The sequence below is a fragment of the Geotrypetes seraphini genome, chromosome 7 (genome assembly GCF_902459505.1).
Source record: "Geotrypetes seraphini chromosome 7, aGeoSer1.1, whole genome shotgun sequence".
NCBI lineage: Eukaryota > Metazoa > Chordata > Amphibia > Gymnophiona > Dermophiidae > Geotrypetes > Geotrypetes seraphini.
The window spans coordinates 83,865,383-83,880,159 of NC_047090.1; the positions used below are offsets into that span (position 1 = coordinate 83,865,383).

The 14,777-nt window shown below is 43.1% G+C and overlaps 1 protein-coding gene across 2 annotated transcripts in view; it reads right to left on the reverse strand.

The window, feature by feature from the left end:
• Window positions 1-14,777, reverse strand: part of HEATR5A (HEAT repeat containing 5A) — a 257,530-nt gene that overhangs the window by 207,155 nt on the left and 35,598 nt on the right. For both annotated transcript variants that reach the window (XM_033952160.1, XM_033952161.1), the window contains exons 6-7: window positions 12,733-12,904; window positions 7,466-7,635 (exon numbers count right to left, since the gene is read on the reverse strand). In XM_033952160.1, coding sequence (XP_033808051.1) covers window positions 7,466-7,635; window positions 12,733-12,904 — 342 coding nt within the window. The remainder of the gene's footprint in view (window positions 1-7,465; window positions 7,636-12,732; window positions 12,905-14,777) is intronic.

Genomic DNA, 14,777 nt, shown 5'->3' on the forward strand with positions numbered 1-14,777 from the left:
ACTATGGACTCGTTGGCCTACGCTTGGGGGACTCATCTGGACGGTCTTCGCACTCAGGGTCTTTGGTCCAGTGCCGACCAACTTTGTCACATCAATCTGCTGGAGCTTTGAGCGATCTTCCTCACCCTGAAGGCTTTTTGTCACCTGCTTCGTGACCGAGTGGTGCTGGTCCGCACGGACAACCAGGTCGCCATGTATTATATCAACAAACAGGGAGGAACAGGGTCCCGGTCCCTGTGCCAGGAGGCGATGCGGCTCTGGGATTTGGCCATTTGCCGCAACATATTCCTTTGAGCGGTCTACATTCAGGGCCAACACAATTGTCTGGCGGACAAGTTGAGTCATCTTTGCAGCCTCACGAATGGTCCATCCATTCCTTGACCCTGTGTCAAGTATTTGCTCGTTGGGGGACTCCGGACGTTGATCTGTTCACGTCCCCCCACAATCACAAGTTGCCCCGCTTCTGCTCCAGGGTCTACACCCCACTCAGACTCGAGGCGGATGCTTTCCTGCTGGATTGGACGAACCTGTTTCTGTATGCATTCCCTCCATTCCCTCTGATTCTGAAAACTCTCACCAGGCTCAAGTCCACGAGTGCCACCATGATCCTGATAGCTCCTCGGTGGCCCCGACAGCCTGGTTCTCCCTTCTGTTGCGACTCAATTACATGGAGCCTCTTCTTCTGCCTATTTTTCCTTCTCTGCTTACGCAACGTTGAGGTTCTCTGCTTCATCCCAACCTTCAGTCTCTGCACTTGACGGCTTGGTTCCTCGAGACTTAATGCCCTCGTTACAGTTCTCACAGCCTGTGCTGAACATCCTGGAGGCGTCTCGGAAGGAGTCCACTCGCCAATGTTACCATCAGAAGTGGACCCGTTTCTCTTCCTGGTGTGCTACTCGACAGCAGAAGCCGTTGTCTGCCTCCTTATCTGCTGTCCTTGACTATCTGTTACACTTGTCTGGCGCTGGACTCAAGTCCTCCTCGGTTAGTGCTATTGCTGCTTTTCATCAGCCAATTGACGGGAAGCCTATCTCTGTTCATCCTGTGGTTTCCCGCTTCATGAAAGGTCTTTTCCACATTCATCCGCCCCTTAAACCTCCTCCTGTAGTTTGGGTCTTAACGTGGTCCTGGCTCGCTTAATGAAACTCCCGTTCGAGCCGCTAGCGCGGGCTCACTTGAAGTATCTTACTTGGAAGGTTGTGTTTCTTATTGCTCTCACTTCTGCCCGTCAGGTCAGTGAGCTTCAAGCCTTGGTAGCGGACCCTCCTTTCACTGTCTACCATCATGATAAGGTGGTGCTCCGTATCCATCCTAAGTTCTTGCCTAAGATTGTTTCCGAGTTTCACATCAACCAATCATTGTTCTCCCTGTGTTTTTTCTGAAGCCCCATTCTCACCATGTAGGGGGGGGGCTCTGCATTCTCTTGCTTTTAAGCATGCGCTGGCCTTCTACTTGAAGCGCACCGCTCCTCATCGTACTGCTTCCCAGCTGTTCATCTCTTTCGATCCTAATCACTTGGGTCGTTCTGTTTCTAAGCGGACCTCTTTTTGTTACGATCAAGCTGGTCTCTCCCTCCCGGGTCGAGTTACTGGCCACAAGGTCAGAGCGATGGCAGCGTCTGTTGCTTTCCTCCGCTCGACTTCACTTGAGGAAATCTGTAAGGCTGCCACTTGGTCCTCGGTTCATACGTTTACCTCGCACTACTGTCTGTATACTTTCTCCAGGCATGATGGCCATTTTGGCCAGTCCATTTTGCAAAATCTGTTCTCCTAAATTGCCAACTCTCCCTCCATCCCATTCTGGTTAGCTTGGAGGTCTCCCACATGTAGAGAATATGCTGCCTGCTTGTCCTGGGATAAAGCACAGTTACTTACCGTAACAGGTGTTATCCAGGGACAGCAGGCAGATATTCTCGCAACACACCCATCTCCCCGTGGTTGGCTTCTTTGCTAGCTATCTGAACTGAGGAGACGCATGCCCTAGACCAGGCGGGAGGGGCACGCGCGCATGCTTGCGAAAACATCCGCTAGGGGGCTCCGTCGGAGACGTCACCCACATGTAGAGAATATCTACCTGCTGTCCCTGGATAACACCTGTTACGGTAAGTAACTGTGCTGATTGTGATGATTTTAACCGCAGTATTTTGAATTATTTGGAGTCATCTGGTTTTTTTTTGTGCGATACCTTTATAAAGGGCATTAGTCAATTTTGGAGATTATAAGAGAATGCGGTCATGCTAGGTGAGTTTTGGGTCTGTGCAGTGCTGCGTGCGTCTGATAGCGCTATAGAAATAATTAATAGTAGTGGTAGTAACCCAACACCTAAAATTCAAATGGAAGTTACCTATTTTAAAAGCTGATTGTTCCGTAGCATCGGAGCGGTAAGAGATAATAATAAAAATATAATAAAAAGTATAATGTTCTCAACAAATTGGTGTGTTGAAAGATATAATTTTTCAAATGTTTCCATATAAAGATTAGCTGCTGAGGGTGCCACTGTGGCCCCCCATTGCTGTTCCTTTTATTTTCTGGTAATACTAGTCATCAAAGTACAGGGAACGGTATAGAAAACTGAATACATAATTAAAGGAAAAAAAGTTCTTTGTTAGGACAATTATTGCAAGTTCTACAATAAATTCAGTGGACACTCTTAAGATGAAAGTCTATTGAAACCAAAGTGTCTCTAATGATTTCAATGTGTGCATTGTACTGATTCCAAAATATTAATTTTGAGTCCTTAGTATATGAAAGAATCTGAGAATAAAGAGGCCTTAAAAATTTGTCTGTGAATTTGGATAGGGGTTCAAGCAAGGAACCTATTGCAGATATTATAGGTCTCCTTGGTGGAGACTCTAGACATTTGTGTATTTTAGGGAAAATATATAAAGTCATGGTATTGTCATGCCATTGGGACTTGCACACATCTGAAATGCTTAAGGCTCCTCCTGAGGGGGTGGCAATCAAGGCCTTAGGCCCCCCTGCCCAGTGCATCCTGGGATACACTAGGAAGAGCCTAAGGCCTGCCCCCTAGGAGGGGCCTTAGGTCCCTCCAGCTATCTACATGTACCAAGGCAGCACTATCTAAAATCCTAAGTGACGCGTGGGGTCCTCCACCTTCACAAGTGACCAGGCGATCCTCATGTCCACTAGCTACCCAGCTATCAACATGTCTAATGATCGAATCACCAACTACAACAGCTGTCCTAACCCTCCTAGGCAGAGGCTCTTGGAGACACATCCTTGGTGCAAAAGGATATTGCATCCCTGGTGGGCAGATCCTAGCTACAGGATTATTTCCTACTTCACCAGAGTGATTCTCTCCATCTAGGAGACCTATCTTCTCCAAGGCAGCACAGGGGCTACCATACTGGAGGTGGGACTTCTCTACAACATCCCTGTGGGTCAGTGCCACATATTCAAGAGTCATGCCATAAAACCAAAGTGCTCCAGATCCTCCAAGGCAACTGAGCCCTGCATGAGCAGTCTCGGATGGCATGGAAGTCTGAGACCATGGTCCAGTGGCAGAGCGAGGGAGGTTAGCACCTGGAGCGGTGGTGCCTGACATCACCACGACTTGTGCCCCCCCACTCTTCCCCACTATTTGAGCACCCTCCACTCTTCTTCATCACTTGAGTTCCCCCCTGCCCACCTCTTGAAACGTTTGCTGTCGCGAGATGCATCTTTCACTTGCTGCTCACATCGGCCTTGGCTCCCTTCTAACATCACATCCTTGTCCCATGACCAGGAAGTGACATCAGAAGGCAGCTGAGGCTGGTGGAAGATGCTGTTCATGTCAGCAAACATTTAAAGATGTATTGGTTGGGGGGGGGAGCAGAGGAGAGCATTGCTACATAATCCACTTGGAGTAGTAAGCAAAGGATGCTGCTGCAGTTGCTTTTAAACCTGAGGCTGTGGTTTCAAGTTGCTTCTGAAGAACAAAATCAAGCTTGTAGTGCTGGGTATCCTTTAATACCACACTGCCTTCACTTGGTTACCTGCACCACCAGAGGATTCACTTTCGGTGGAACAAATAGCTGGTTAAATTCAGCACCCATAGGATAGAGCTTTGCCATGGTTTTAGCCACCCAAAGGGGCCACTTCGTTAGCATTCTTGTAATGTCTTGATGAGAGGGGAAACATGCGGTCTGCACTTTAGTGCTGCTCATAAGCGAGCACTGTGTGGCTAAGGACTGCGCAGTCTCTATCTTTAATTCCTGGAGAGATCCCATGATTATTTCCCAAAGTGATGAAGGCTTAAACAGCCAGATCCGGATCCAGCCCCCTTAGACATGAAGCAGCATCTCCTGCAACTGAGGACCCAGGCTGGGAAAGTAAAGGCATTGAAATAGAGCTCTTGTCATTCCAGTCCTCCTCAGACTGGACTTCCCCGTCTAGAGCATGATACTGTTGCTGGAGAACTGAACTCTTAGGCTGCAATCCCTGAGTGTTCCATGTGGTCCTTGTTAATCATGTAAGCTTCAAACATCACACTGATGAATTCAGAGGGAAACCCTTGTCCAGGATGCCCAGATGGCCTCTGCGGTCGTTCCTGAGCTCTTTTCTGGAATTTTGCAGTAGCAGATGGTAGTGCTTCGCTGGGGATGCATTTTCATTGCTCCCTGGCTCAAACCTGGACTTTCTGCCTGGTCCTTGCACCATCTGGGCACTAACCCCCCCCCCCCAAGGAACTAGAGGAGGTTAAGCCAGCAGCTTCTGCCCCCAACTCGCACGTCATGCGGCACGTAAGACACAGACGGTCCTCAGTTGGCCATGTAGCGCAAATCTGGCATGAATCAAAGGTATCATGGCCTGAGAAGCCCATCACACCTATTTTTTAAAATCAAAATCAAGGTGTTTTTGAGGCAGATGGAGGTTTTTATTTTCTAATTGGGAAATCCAAAATGGCCACTTTGACAGAGATTTTAGTGCCAAAAACAGCCTGTGGAGGCTACACTGAGGTCCAAAAACTAGCGATGTTTGAATTTTAGAGGTGGTGAATCCTAGTTCTAACAACAAAACCCTAAAAATCCATCTTTAAAACCCTCCAAATTTGTTTCAAAGGCTGCCAGTCTGTTACTCACTGTGCCATGCTGTGTACTGGGAGCTGCCTGTGATGAAGCTAAAAATAGTTTACAGGAAAAACTTCTGTCTCAAACAGGCCTGGAATCCAGATTGCTTATCTCTTCAGACTACCTCTCGGGCCCAACCACCGGCTGGAGATATCAATCTCCACCGGAACCTCACGTGTGTAGATGGGGAGAAGGAAATGTAATCAGCCCAGATCCTGGAAAAAAACACCATGGAGCCACACAGTCTGCGCTTAAGCCCACTGCAGACAGAACCTGGGGCAAGTCTTGCTCCCATGGGACCAGTCCTGCTCCCATGGGACCAGTCCCTGAGCTCCTGGACTGTTAGTGCAGACTGTACAAGTGGGTGCACTGCAAGGCACTCTGCCCCTTAAATGCAGACCTTTGAACTTAGGGCTCCTTTTACTAAGCTGCGCTAGTGGTTTTGCTGCACGGGCTAGACGCTAACGCCTCCATTGAGCTGGCGTTAGTTTTTCCACGTAGCGTGGGGGACAGCGCACGCTAAAAACGCTACCGCAGCTTAGTAAAAGAAGCCCTTAAGAGTCTGTGCTCTCACGCAACCAGAGATGTCCCAAGATTGGAATCTTGTACAGCAACGAAAAGCCTCACAAACAGTAAGTAAAACACAAAATTAAAGGAAAAATAAATACAAGCAGACAAGACAAGCTCCCAGCATCTCGCTTGTAGAGAGACAACTAGGGAATTGGAGGACAACCTAGAGAGATGGGAGGTGGAGCAAAATAATGGTAATGAGGCTCTCTAAAATAATTCTTATGGGAATAGATTGACTACCCACAGTTTCAGGAATAATATGTCTGTCGCACTAGAAACACATCATATCTGTTTATGAAAACCTGAATGCATCTCCTGGTTCTTTTTTATTTTTTTAATATATTTTTATTACAATTCTTACAGAATAGTATACATGAATTGGAAACAATACATAAATTCAAATTCTAATAATATACCCAGAGATTTTCCCTCTAGCCCACATTACAAGAGGACAACTTGTTATTTATAAGAAATAAAAAATAAAAATAATTGGAGATCTCTAATAGTCCACATAAAAATAAGATATAATAAACTATAACTCCATTATAATCTGGTTAGAATTTAGGGGTCCTTTACTAAGTCGCGCTAGTGCGTCTTAGCGCGCGCTAAAAACTAATGCATCCATAGGATATAATAGACGCGTTAGCATTTAGCGTGCGCTAAGACGCACTAGCGTGCCTTAGTAAAATGACCCCTTAATTTAACTCCTCAAACATCAGATAAATATTAACTCTTCTGTTGCTCACGTAAATTCAAAAATTGTTCCCAACTGCATTGAATCCCAAAATATAAATTCCTTCTCTTGAAGTTTAATTATGGATTTACAGGAAAATTTTTAATAAAAAGTGGCCCCTAAAGCCAACACTCTAAATTTTAATTCCAAAAACTGCATTCTTCTTAATTGTGTGGGGCTTTAGCCACATCTGGAAATATCAATATTGTGTCACCACAAAATTTAGTAGCTTTGTTCTTAAAATACATCTTTATAATAAGTCCTTTATCATTCCTATTAATACAGGTAAGTAAAAGGGTAGACCTAGTTGGTATAACATCCTGAGAATTTTCAAGAAAATCAGTTAAATCAAAATCTATTGGTGCCTATTGGTCCAAACCCTGATCAGAACTTATTTTCTTTTTCTTTTGTGAAATATAGTAACAAGTAGGGATTATTAGTGTATCTGCATTTGGTAATCTCAATATCTCTTTAAAATATTTCCATAACAATATCTCAGGTGCTAATAAATGTGTTATTGGAAAATTAACCAAACGTAGATTTATAGAATGCTAGAGATTTTCCATTACTTCAAGTGTAGTATGGACAACGTAAGAGTCTTTGGGCTCCTTTTACTAAGGTGTGCTAGCGTTTTTAGCGCACGCAGGATATTGCTACGCACTACGCAGCGAGAACTAACGCCAGCTCTATGCACTATTCCGCACATCAGTGTCCTAACGCAGCTTAGTATAAGGAAACCCTCTGCAGAATGGAAATATGTGTTTCCGGATGTTATTCTTTTATCCAATATCTTCAAGTTAGAATCCACATTTTTGAATTTTTGTACAACTTCTTATGAAAATTCAACATTCTGTTTAATTACCAATTTTAACATTGCCTCGACCCTAGAGTTTATAATCCATAAATCCTTTAAGGTAATATCCTGTGCATTCCTTAAAGATACTTGCTGTATAGACATGATTTTAGGCAACTCCATAAATCTCCTGGTTCTAAAAGTTTAACTGAAATATTAAAAATTCTTCTTAGAATGCAAAATATTTTTTAAAAAATATGTAGACAAAAGTTTAAGAGAATAAAGAATCTTGTTTTCAAACCTGGGTGACTCCAATGCGGACATGCCTGCTGTTGCTAGAGCTGGTGCCTGTCAGCATATCGCCACTGGCTCTCAAAAAGCCCGAGGTCCCCCGCAGGAAGCCAGTGCCAAGCACCTCCAGTGCCTCCTCCAGGCACAGTTTACGAATGCTCTTTCTGCTTGCTGTAGATGCTGGAAAGTTTATACAACCCCAGATAACACAAAGAATATTTTTAAAATATACTCATTTTTCCCCTTACAATCACTTTTACAGACAACAGCAGAACAGTTTTCTCCAACTTGCATCTATAGCCATATCTCTGTAATTAACTGTTACAAGGTCTATAAATGACAAGTTTAAGAGCATACAATACATATTTTGATGTATTTTCTAAGGCTATGTTAGCCTGAAATGTGCCTAATAAGGATAGAGGTACCTTCAAAGTGTGCTCTTCTGACCTTGCTGCCCACTTATATGACCTTAGGCATCCTCAGTCAAACACCTTCCTTAAAATCCTCCACAGCCTCTATCTTCCCATCCACCTTCCTGTTACATATAAAAGCATGAGGGCAATACTTTAAGTGGAGCTCACACTCTCTGGCCAACCGGCCCATCACTCCAAAATGGCGGGCTTTCCTTTTCCTGGTGCATTCTGGGATGCACCGAGGAGGGGCCTAAGGCTCCACTTGGCTCAGATGCCTAAGACCCCTCCCATAGGTACCTGGGGCGACAGGAGTCTTAGGCCACTCCTACTACATCTCAGAATGCACTGGGAAGGAGGCCTAAGACTCTGGTTGGCACAGATGCCTATGGCCCTTCCTATGGGAAGGGTCTTAGGCATCTGAGCCAATCGGAACCTTAAGACCCTCTCTGGTGCATCCCAGAATGCATCAGAAGGGGAAGGCCCACCATTTTGGAGTGGCGGGCAGGCCAGAGGGTATGAGCATCGCTTCGGCTGCACATTCAACTGAAAGGGGTGGGGTTTCAGAGGGGTTTGAGTTCGAGGGGGTGACAGCAGGGAGTGGGCATACTTTCTGCCTGGCTTGCTTTGAGGGATGGGTCCGGGGCAGGAGGGAGTGAGCATCTCTCCTGCCTGGCTTACTTCAAAGGTGGGGTTCTGGTGGGAGGGAGTGTGCATCCCTCTTGCTGGTCGAGTTGGTGTGGCGGTTCTGGGGTCTGGCAGGAGTGGGCACTCATCCTGGTAGGATGCCTACCGCTGCCTAAAATTGGGATGCCATTAATAAAATTTGCCTCTTATTGTACCCCCAGAAGCTACAGTCCTCTTTCTATTGCCCACCTGCCCCAGCAGCTGCAGGTTTTAACACTCCCCATTGCTTGCCCACCCACTCCTACTGGCCACAGCCTAAAGCCTCTCATTACCTACCCAGCCATCCCAGCAGCAGCCTTGTTGTCATTTCTGCCTCCAGCCTTGCTTTCATTTCTGTCTCTCTGAATTTAATCTCAAACAGTGCTCCATATGAGCTACTTCAGCAGTTATGAGTACTCCAAATATCCTCCTAATTAGGGTTTTATGTGGGCTGCTTATCTAGGATAACCCCCATTCCCAATTTATTTCTCTCTTACTTGCTGTCCTCCAGCAAGTCTTCCTCACCGGGTCCATTCCTGCTCCATTCCTTCCTCACCAGGTCTATCTCCATTCCTCCTTCTGGTGTATTCCCCTATGGCTCTCCCACATCCCCTACTGGCATACAAATTCCTCAACTCCCTCTCTGCCTCCCCCTAACACTCTCCTTCTTAGCTCTCTCTCAATTACTTCCCCTTGTAGGATAACCCCCCCCCTCAAGCTCTCTCTCTCTTGATGATCACCACCCCATATACTCTCCTGTGGCATACACTCACCTCTCTGTGATTCCCAATGAGCACCCCCACCCCAATAAATGATTTCCTCCATAGCTCTCTCCAACTTTCTCTCTCCCCAGCTCCTAAACTTCAGCACTCAAGGTACTTAACTCTCTCCCCTCCTGCACAGACACCCAATTATCTCCCCCTCTCTCCTCCTTGTGGCACAGAGATGCCCTGTCCCCCCTTTCTCAACCCCAGAGCACAGATACCCAGGACTTGCCTCCCCACAGCACACAGACACCCTGCTCACTCCCCCCCCCCAAACAGCAGACACCCAGCTCTTGCTCCCTCCACCCCTTGCAGGATGGAAACCCAGGCCTCACTCCCTCACTGCTCCATCGGGCAAGGATTAGAATTGGAAAGAAAGAAGAGTGCTGTGCACTGGGCCACCTCATTCTCCTCTGGCTCTTTAGTGCTACAAGTAAAATTTGAACTATCCACATAACTGTGTGCCAGAAGAAGAGTCTTTGGATTGACATGCAGTTTTATTTTTTTACACTTCTGATCAGCACCTAGCCAGGGACTGAGGAGGGAGGAGAATGTACATGTGTGTGCTTTGGAGATTGCTGTTTTAATAATAATAATAAACAACTTATATACTGCAGTACCGTGAAGTTCTGTGTGGTTTACAAAGATTAAAAAAATACAACTGAATAAAAAATAGAAATAAAATGATTAGAAATAAGATTATACAGGTCTAAATAGATTACTAAGCTTACATTATTCATACAAGCTAATTACCCAGATATTTCAAGAACAAATGTGTCTTTAGATGTCTCCTAAATTCGACATATGAATTAGAAAGCATAATCAGGTCCTTGCTCCAGAATGCCGCTTGGTATGATAAAAGACATTGATGATGTTTTTTAAATTTCTAACCTCTAACAGACGGAAAGATGAAATTCAAATGCAAGTTTTTCCTATATTTATTAGTTGCAAAAGAAAAGAGCTCAATTATGTATTTAGGGGTTTAACCAAACAACACCTTGAAACAGAAACAACCAAACTTGAACTTCACCCGTGTCTCCATTGGTAACCAATGCAGTTTCCGGTAAGAAGGTGTTACATAGTCATATTTCTTCAACCCAAAAATCAATCTGACTGCCGCATTCTGAACCATACGCAGTTGCTGCATAATCCTCTGGGAGACTGCCAAACAGGCAATATTACAGTAGTCAAGCTGACTAAGTATAAGAGACTGCACCAAAATTCTGAATGATGAAACATCAAAATATGTCCCAGTTTCTCTAATTTCTCACTGTACGGCAACTCCTCCAGCCCCTTAACCATTTTAGTTGCTCTTCTCTGAACCCTTTCGAGTAGTACCGTGTCTTTCTTCATGTACGGCGACCAGTGCTGGACGCAGTACTCCAGGTGAGGACGAACCATGGCCCGGTACAATGGCATGATAACTTTCTCCGATCTGTTCGTGATCCCCTTCTTTATCATTCCTAGCATTCTGTTTGCCCTTTTTGCCGCCACAGCGCATTGTGCAGACAGCTTCATCGACTTGTCGATCAGAACTCCCAAGTCTCTTTCCTGGGAGGTCTCTCCAAGTACCGCCCTGGACATCCTGTATTCATGCATGAGATTTTTGTTACTGACATGCATCACTTTGCACTTATCTACGTTGAACCTCATTTGCCATGTCACTGCCCATTTCTTGAGCTTGATTATGTCACTTTGTAGATCTTCAAAATCCCCCTGTGTCTTCACTACTCTGAATAACTTTGTATCGTCCGCAAACTTAATCATCTCACTCGTCGTACCAAAGTCCAGATCGTTTATAAAGATGTTGAAGAGCAAGGGTCCGAGCACCGAGCCCTGCGGCACCCCGCTGGTGACACTCTTCCAGTCTGAGTATTGTCCATTTACCCCCACTCTCTGTTTCCCATGCTCCAGCCAGTTTTTAATCCACATGAGTATTTCACCCTCGATTCCATGTCTCGCAATTTTCTGAAGTAGTCGTTCATGTAGAACCTTGTCGAACGCCTTCTGAAAATCCAGATATACAATGTCGACCGGGTCGCCCTTGTCTATCCGTCTGTTTAATCCCTCAAAGAAGTGCAGCAAGTTCGTCAGGCACCAAAAAATTTGTTTTTCCTGAGTTAAGTTTTAATTTAAATTCAGTCATTAAGCCATTAAGCCTAATTCTTCTGTTGTCATAGGGACTACTTCTGAAAGAGAATTAGCAAATGGGATGATGAAGGTAAAATCATCCGCATAGCTATACAATTTTACCACTAAATCAGACAGCCGAGCACCCAATGAGGACATGTAGACATTAAAAAGCAATGGGGATAATGGTGAACCCTGAGGAACACTAGATGGATTATTCCAAATGCCTGCCTCCTTTTTGGGGGAGGGAGGAGGGAAGAGTAGAGAGCCTGTACTAATATTACTTGCTTTGCTTTCCACAGCCTTGTTCAAGCTGCCATTATGCTCAGTCTGCAAAACCTAGGCACCAGGTCAGATTTTAATTGCCAGGGTGGCCTGGGATTTGTAGAGCTCTGCCTTACCTTATTTAATATTTACTGGATATAGTCATTTCATACTGTTTCACATCACAGAATTATGCTGATGTTTTGGAAGGCATGGAATGAGAGAGGCAGGGACTTTATCCTAATCTATTAAACATCGATTGATATGAATTATCCTAATACCCTATCACAACTCAAATCGCACTCCTATGAAGCAATTCTATAACACAGATGCTAACGTTTGCATACCCATTATATATGTAAATGTTTAGAACAATGACTTTTATGCACCTATGTGTGCACATATGGACATAAATGCAAAAATTCCACCTAAGTGCTAGTCTGCAAATACCACCTATCTTATATAGCTTGTATTTGCAAGGGAGCATACACATGGGTGTAGCATGGTCAGGCTCACACTTATGCATATAAATTATAGAATATTACAATGTACAAGCACATTCTCGGCATTTAGGGGCTAACACACCAGCACTTCTGACATAAGTGCTTGTATCTAAATCTTAAGTGTGTATATATTTGGTTAGGCTAGTGTTCTATAAAGGAAAGTAGACAATTACATTCCTTTATAGAAAAGTCTCCTACTAAATGCCCAGAATTGCTCTTCTACTGCTTTTTCGATCTCAGAAAATACTTTTTTCACGGAAAGGATGGTGAATGTTTGAAAAGATCTATCAGTGGAGGTGGTGGAAACAAAAAGTGTATCTGAATTCAAGAAAGCTAAGGACTAGGATATTGGATCTCTAACAGAGAGGAGGGGATAATAGATGGCATGGTTAGGCAGTCTAGATAGGCCATATGGTCTTTTTCTGTTTCTATGTAACTGTTTTAGAAATTGTAATTACAGAGATTGAAGTCCTCCACAGACAAAAAAACACCAAAAATCATTCACACAAGATTTAATTCATCAGGCAATTGATACTATACCTGCTCCTTGCTTAGGCATTATAGCTCTTGCCAGTACTGTTCCTAAAAGCTTTGACACTGCTATTCGGACATCATAATTGGATCCTTCAAAGGCTTTAAAGCACAGGGTTGCCACACTGTCCAGCTCTGTAGTCCACATGAAGCTGGCCTCATTCTGAAGCTCCAGGAGACACTAAACAAAGAGGAGGAAATAAACCTGTTCAACAGAAACTCTAATGATGTACTAAGGAGTTTCAATTTATCAAACAGCTAATAAGGTAAAACGATGCGCAAAAAAAAGGCAGAGCAATTCAACAGCCCGTCCATCAACAATCAGGAAGCCCAATGCTTGGCCTGCCAAGACAACAACCAACAGGAAGGTTCTTATAATACCAAGAATGACAATATATGATGTACATAGATTCTCCACACTCACCAATAGCTCTTTATATTTACCACAAAGGCGAAAACCTGAAACTGCCGCAAACTTAAATAGAAACCAAGCAAATTTGGTTAGTAATATTGGGAGAGGAGGACACCTCTCACTATAAACTCGGGAGAGAAGGAGATGGAAGAAAAATCTTATTGTGACTCTGTTTCATTCAATATCCACAAATATGGAAGAGACCTCAGTATCAGGGAACTGCAATACGTTTATGAAACCTCTGACAATATCCCCCGGGCTGACAACTCTAATGAGGACTGTTAAAAAGCCCAAGCGAGTTCGCCCGAGTCAGGTTATGGGTCTGAGCGTTCACTTAATAGCACTTTTTGAAGCAAGTTTGATAGTATAATTTTATAATATATATTATTATCTATTTAAGGTGATTAGTGATACAGCATTTTATAACCATGCTGCAAAACATTTATATGTTTCAAGTTTTCAAGTTTATTAGGTTTCTTGATTAATCGCTTAATCAGACTTCTAAGCGATGTACATATTAAAATTTACATTTGTTGGGAGACAATACAATACATAAAATACTTAAAAGGACAAACTTACACTCAATTTAACATATTCTTAACATTAGGTAAGGAGGGATGAAATACAATTCATAAAAGTAAAGAAAAGACATTAAGGGAAAATACAAAAGGGTAACAAATTAAGAAATATAATAAAAAAATAGAGTAATAAGATAATAAAATTAGTTTGTAAAGGCATACTTAAAAAGAAATGTTTTAAAGTTACTTTTAAATTTTCCAAAGTCCTTCTCATCCCTTAAAAAAATTGGGAGGGCATTCCAAGTTTGCGGAGCAGTACAAGAAAAAATAAATTGTCGTCTAGTGTTTATAATTTTCAACGAAGGAATAGACAATAAGTTTTGTTCGTTGGATCTTAATATTCTCCTAGTAGAATATGGAATTAATAACTTAAATAAAAAAGCAGGGGTCATATTATAGAGGGTTTTGAAAGTAATTATACATAGTTTATACGTTATTCTATGAATCACTGGAAGCCAGTGAGCGTTTTTAAGAAGAGGTGTTACATGATCAAACTTTCTAGATTTAGTTATTAATTTAATTGAAGCATTTTGTATTATTTGAAGACGTTTTATTTCATGTAATGCAATTCCTTTAAAAAGAGAGTTGCAATAGTCAATTTTAGATATCACCAAAGAGTGAATCAGGATGTTTAGTGATTTGGGACATAGAAATTTAGAAATAGATCGAATTTTACGTAACCTGTAAAAGGTAGTTTTCATGATGTTACTGATATGGTCGTGAAAATTAAGTTTGTTGTCAAAAATGACCCCTAATATTTTAGTATTTTTAACTGATTGCAGGGAGACATTTTGAATAGAAATAGGAGTAACAAGAGGGAAACTATCCTTCCACGGAAAAAGCATGACATTAGTTTTTTTGACGTTAAGTGCCAATCTGTTTGAATCCAGCCAATGATAAATTTGATCAAGTTTTTCATTGATCGCTGAGATTTCAATTGAATTGTTATTATTTAAAGGATGCAGTAGCTGTATATTGTCAGCATAGGCAAAAACATGAAAGCCTACAGATTGGCATAAGGTCATTAGTGGTGCAAGAAAAATATTGAAAAGTAAAGGTGAAAG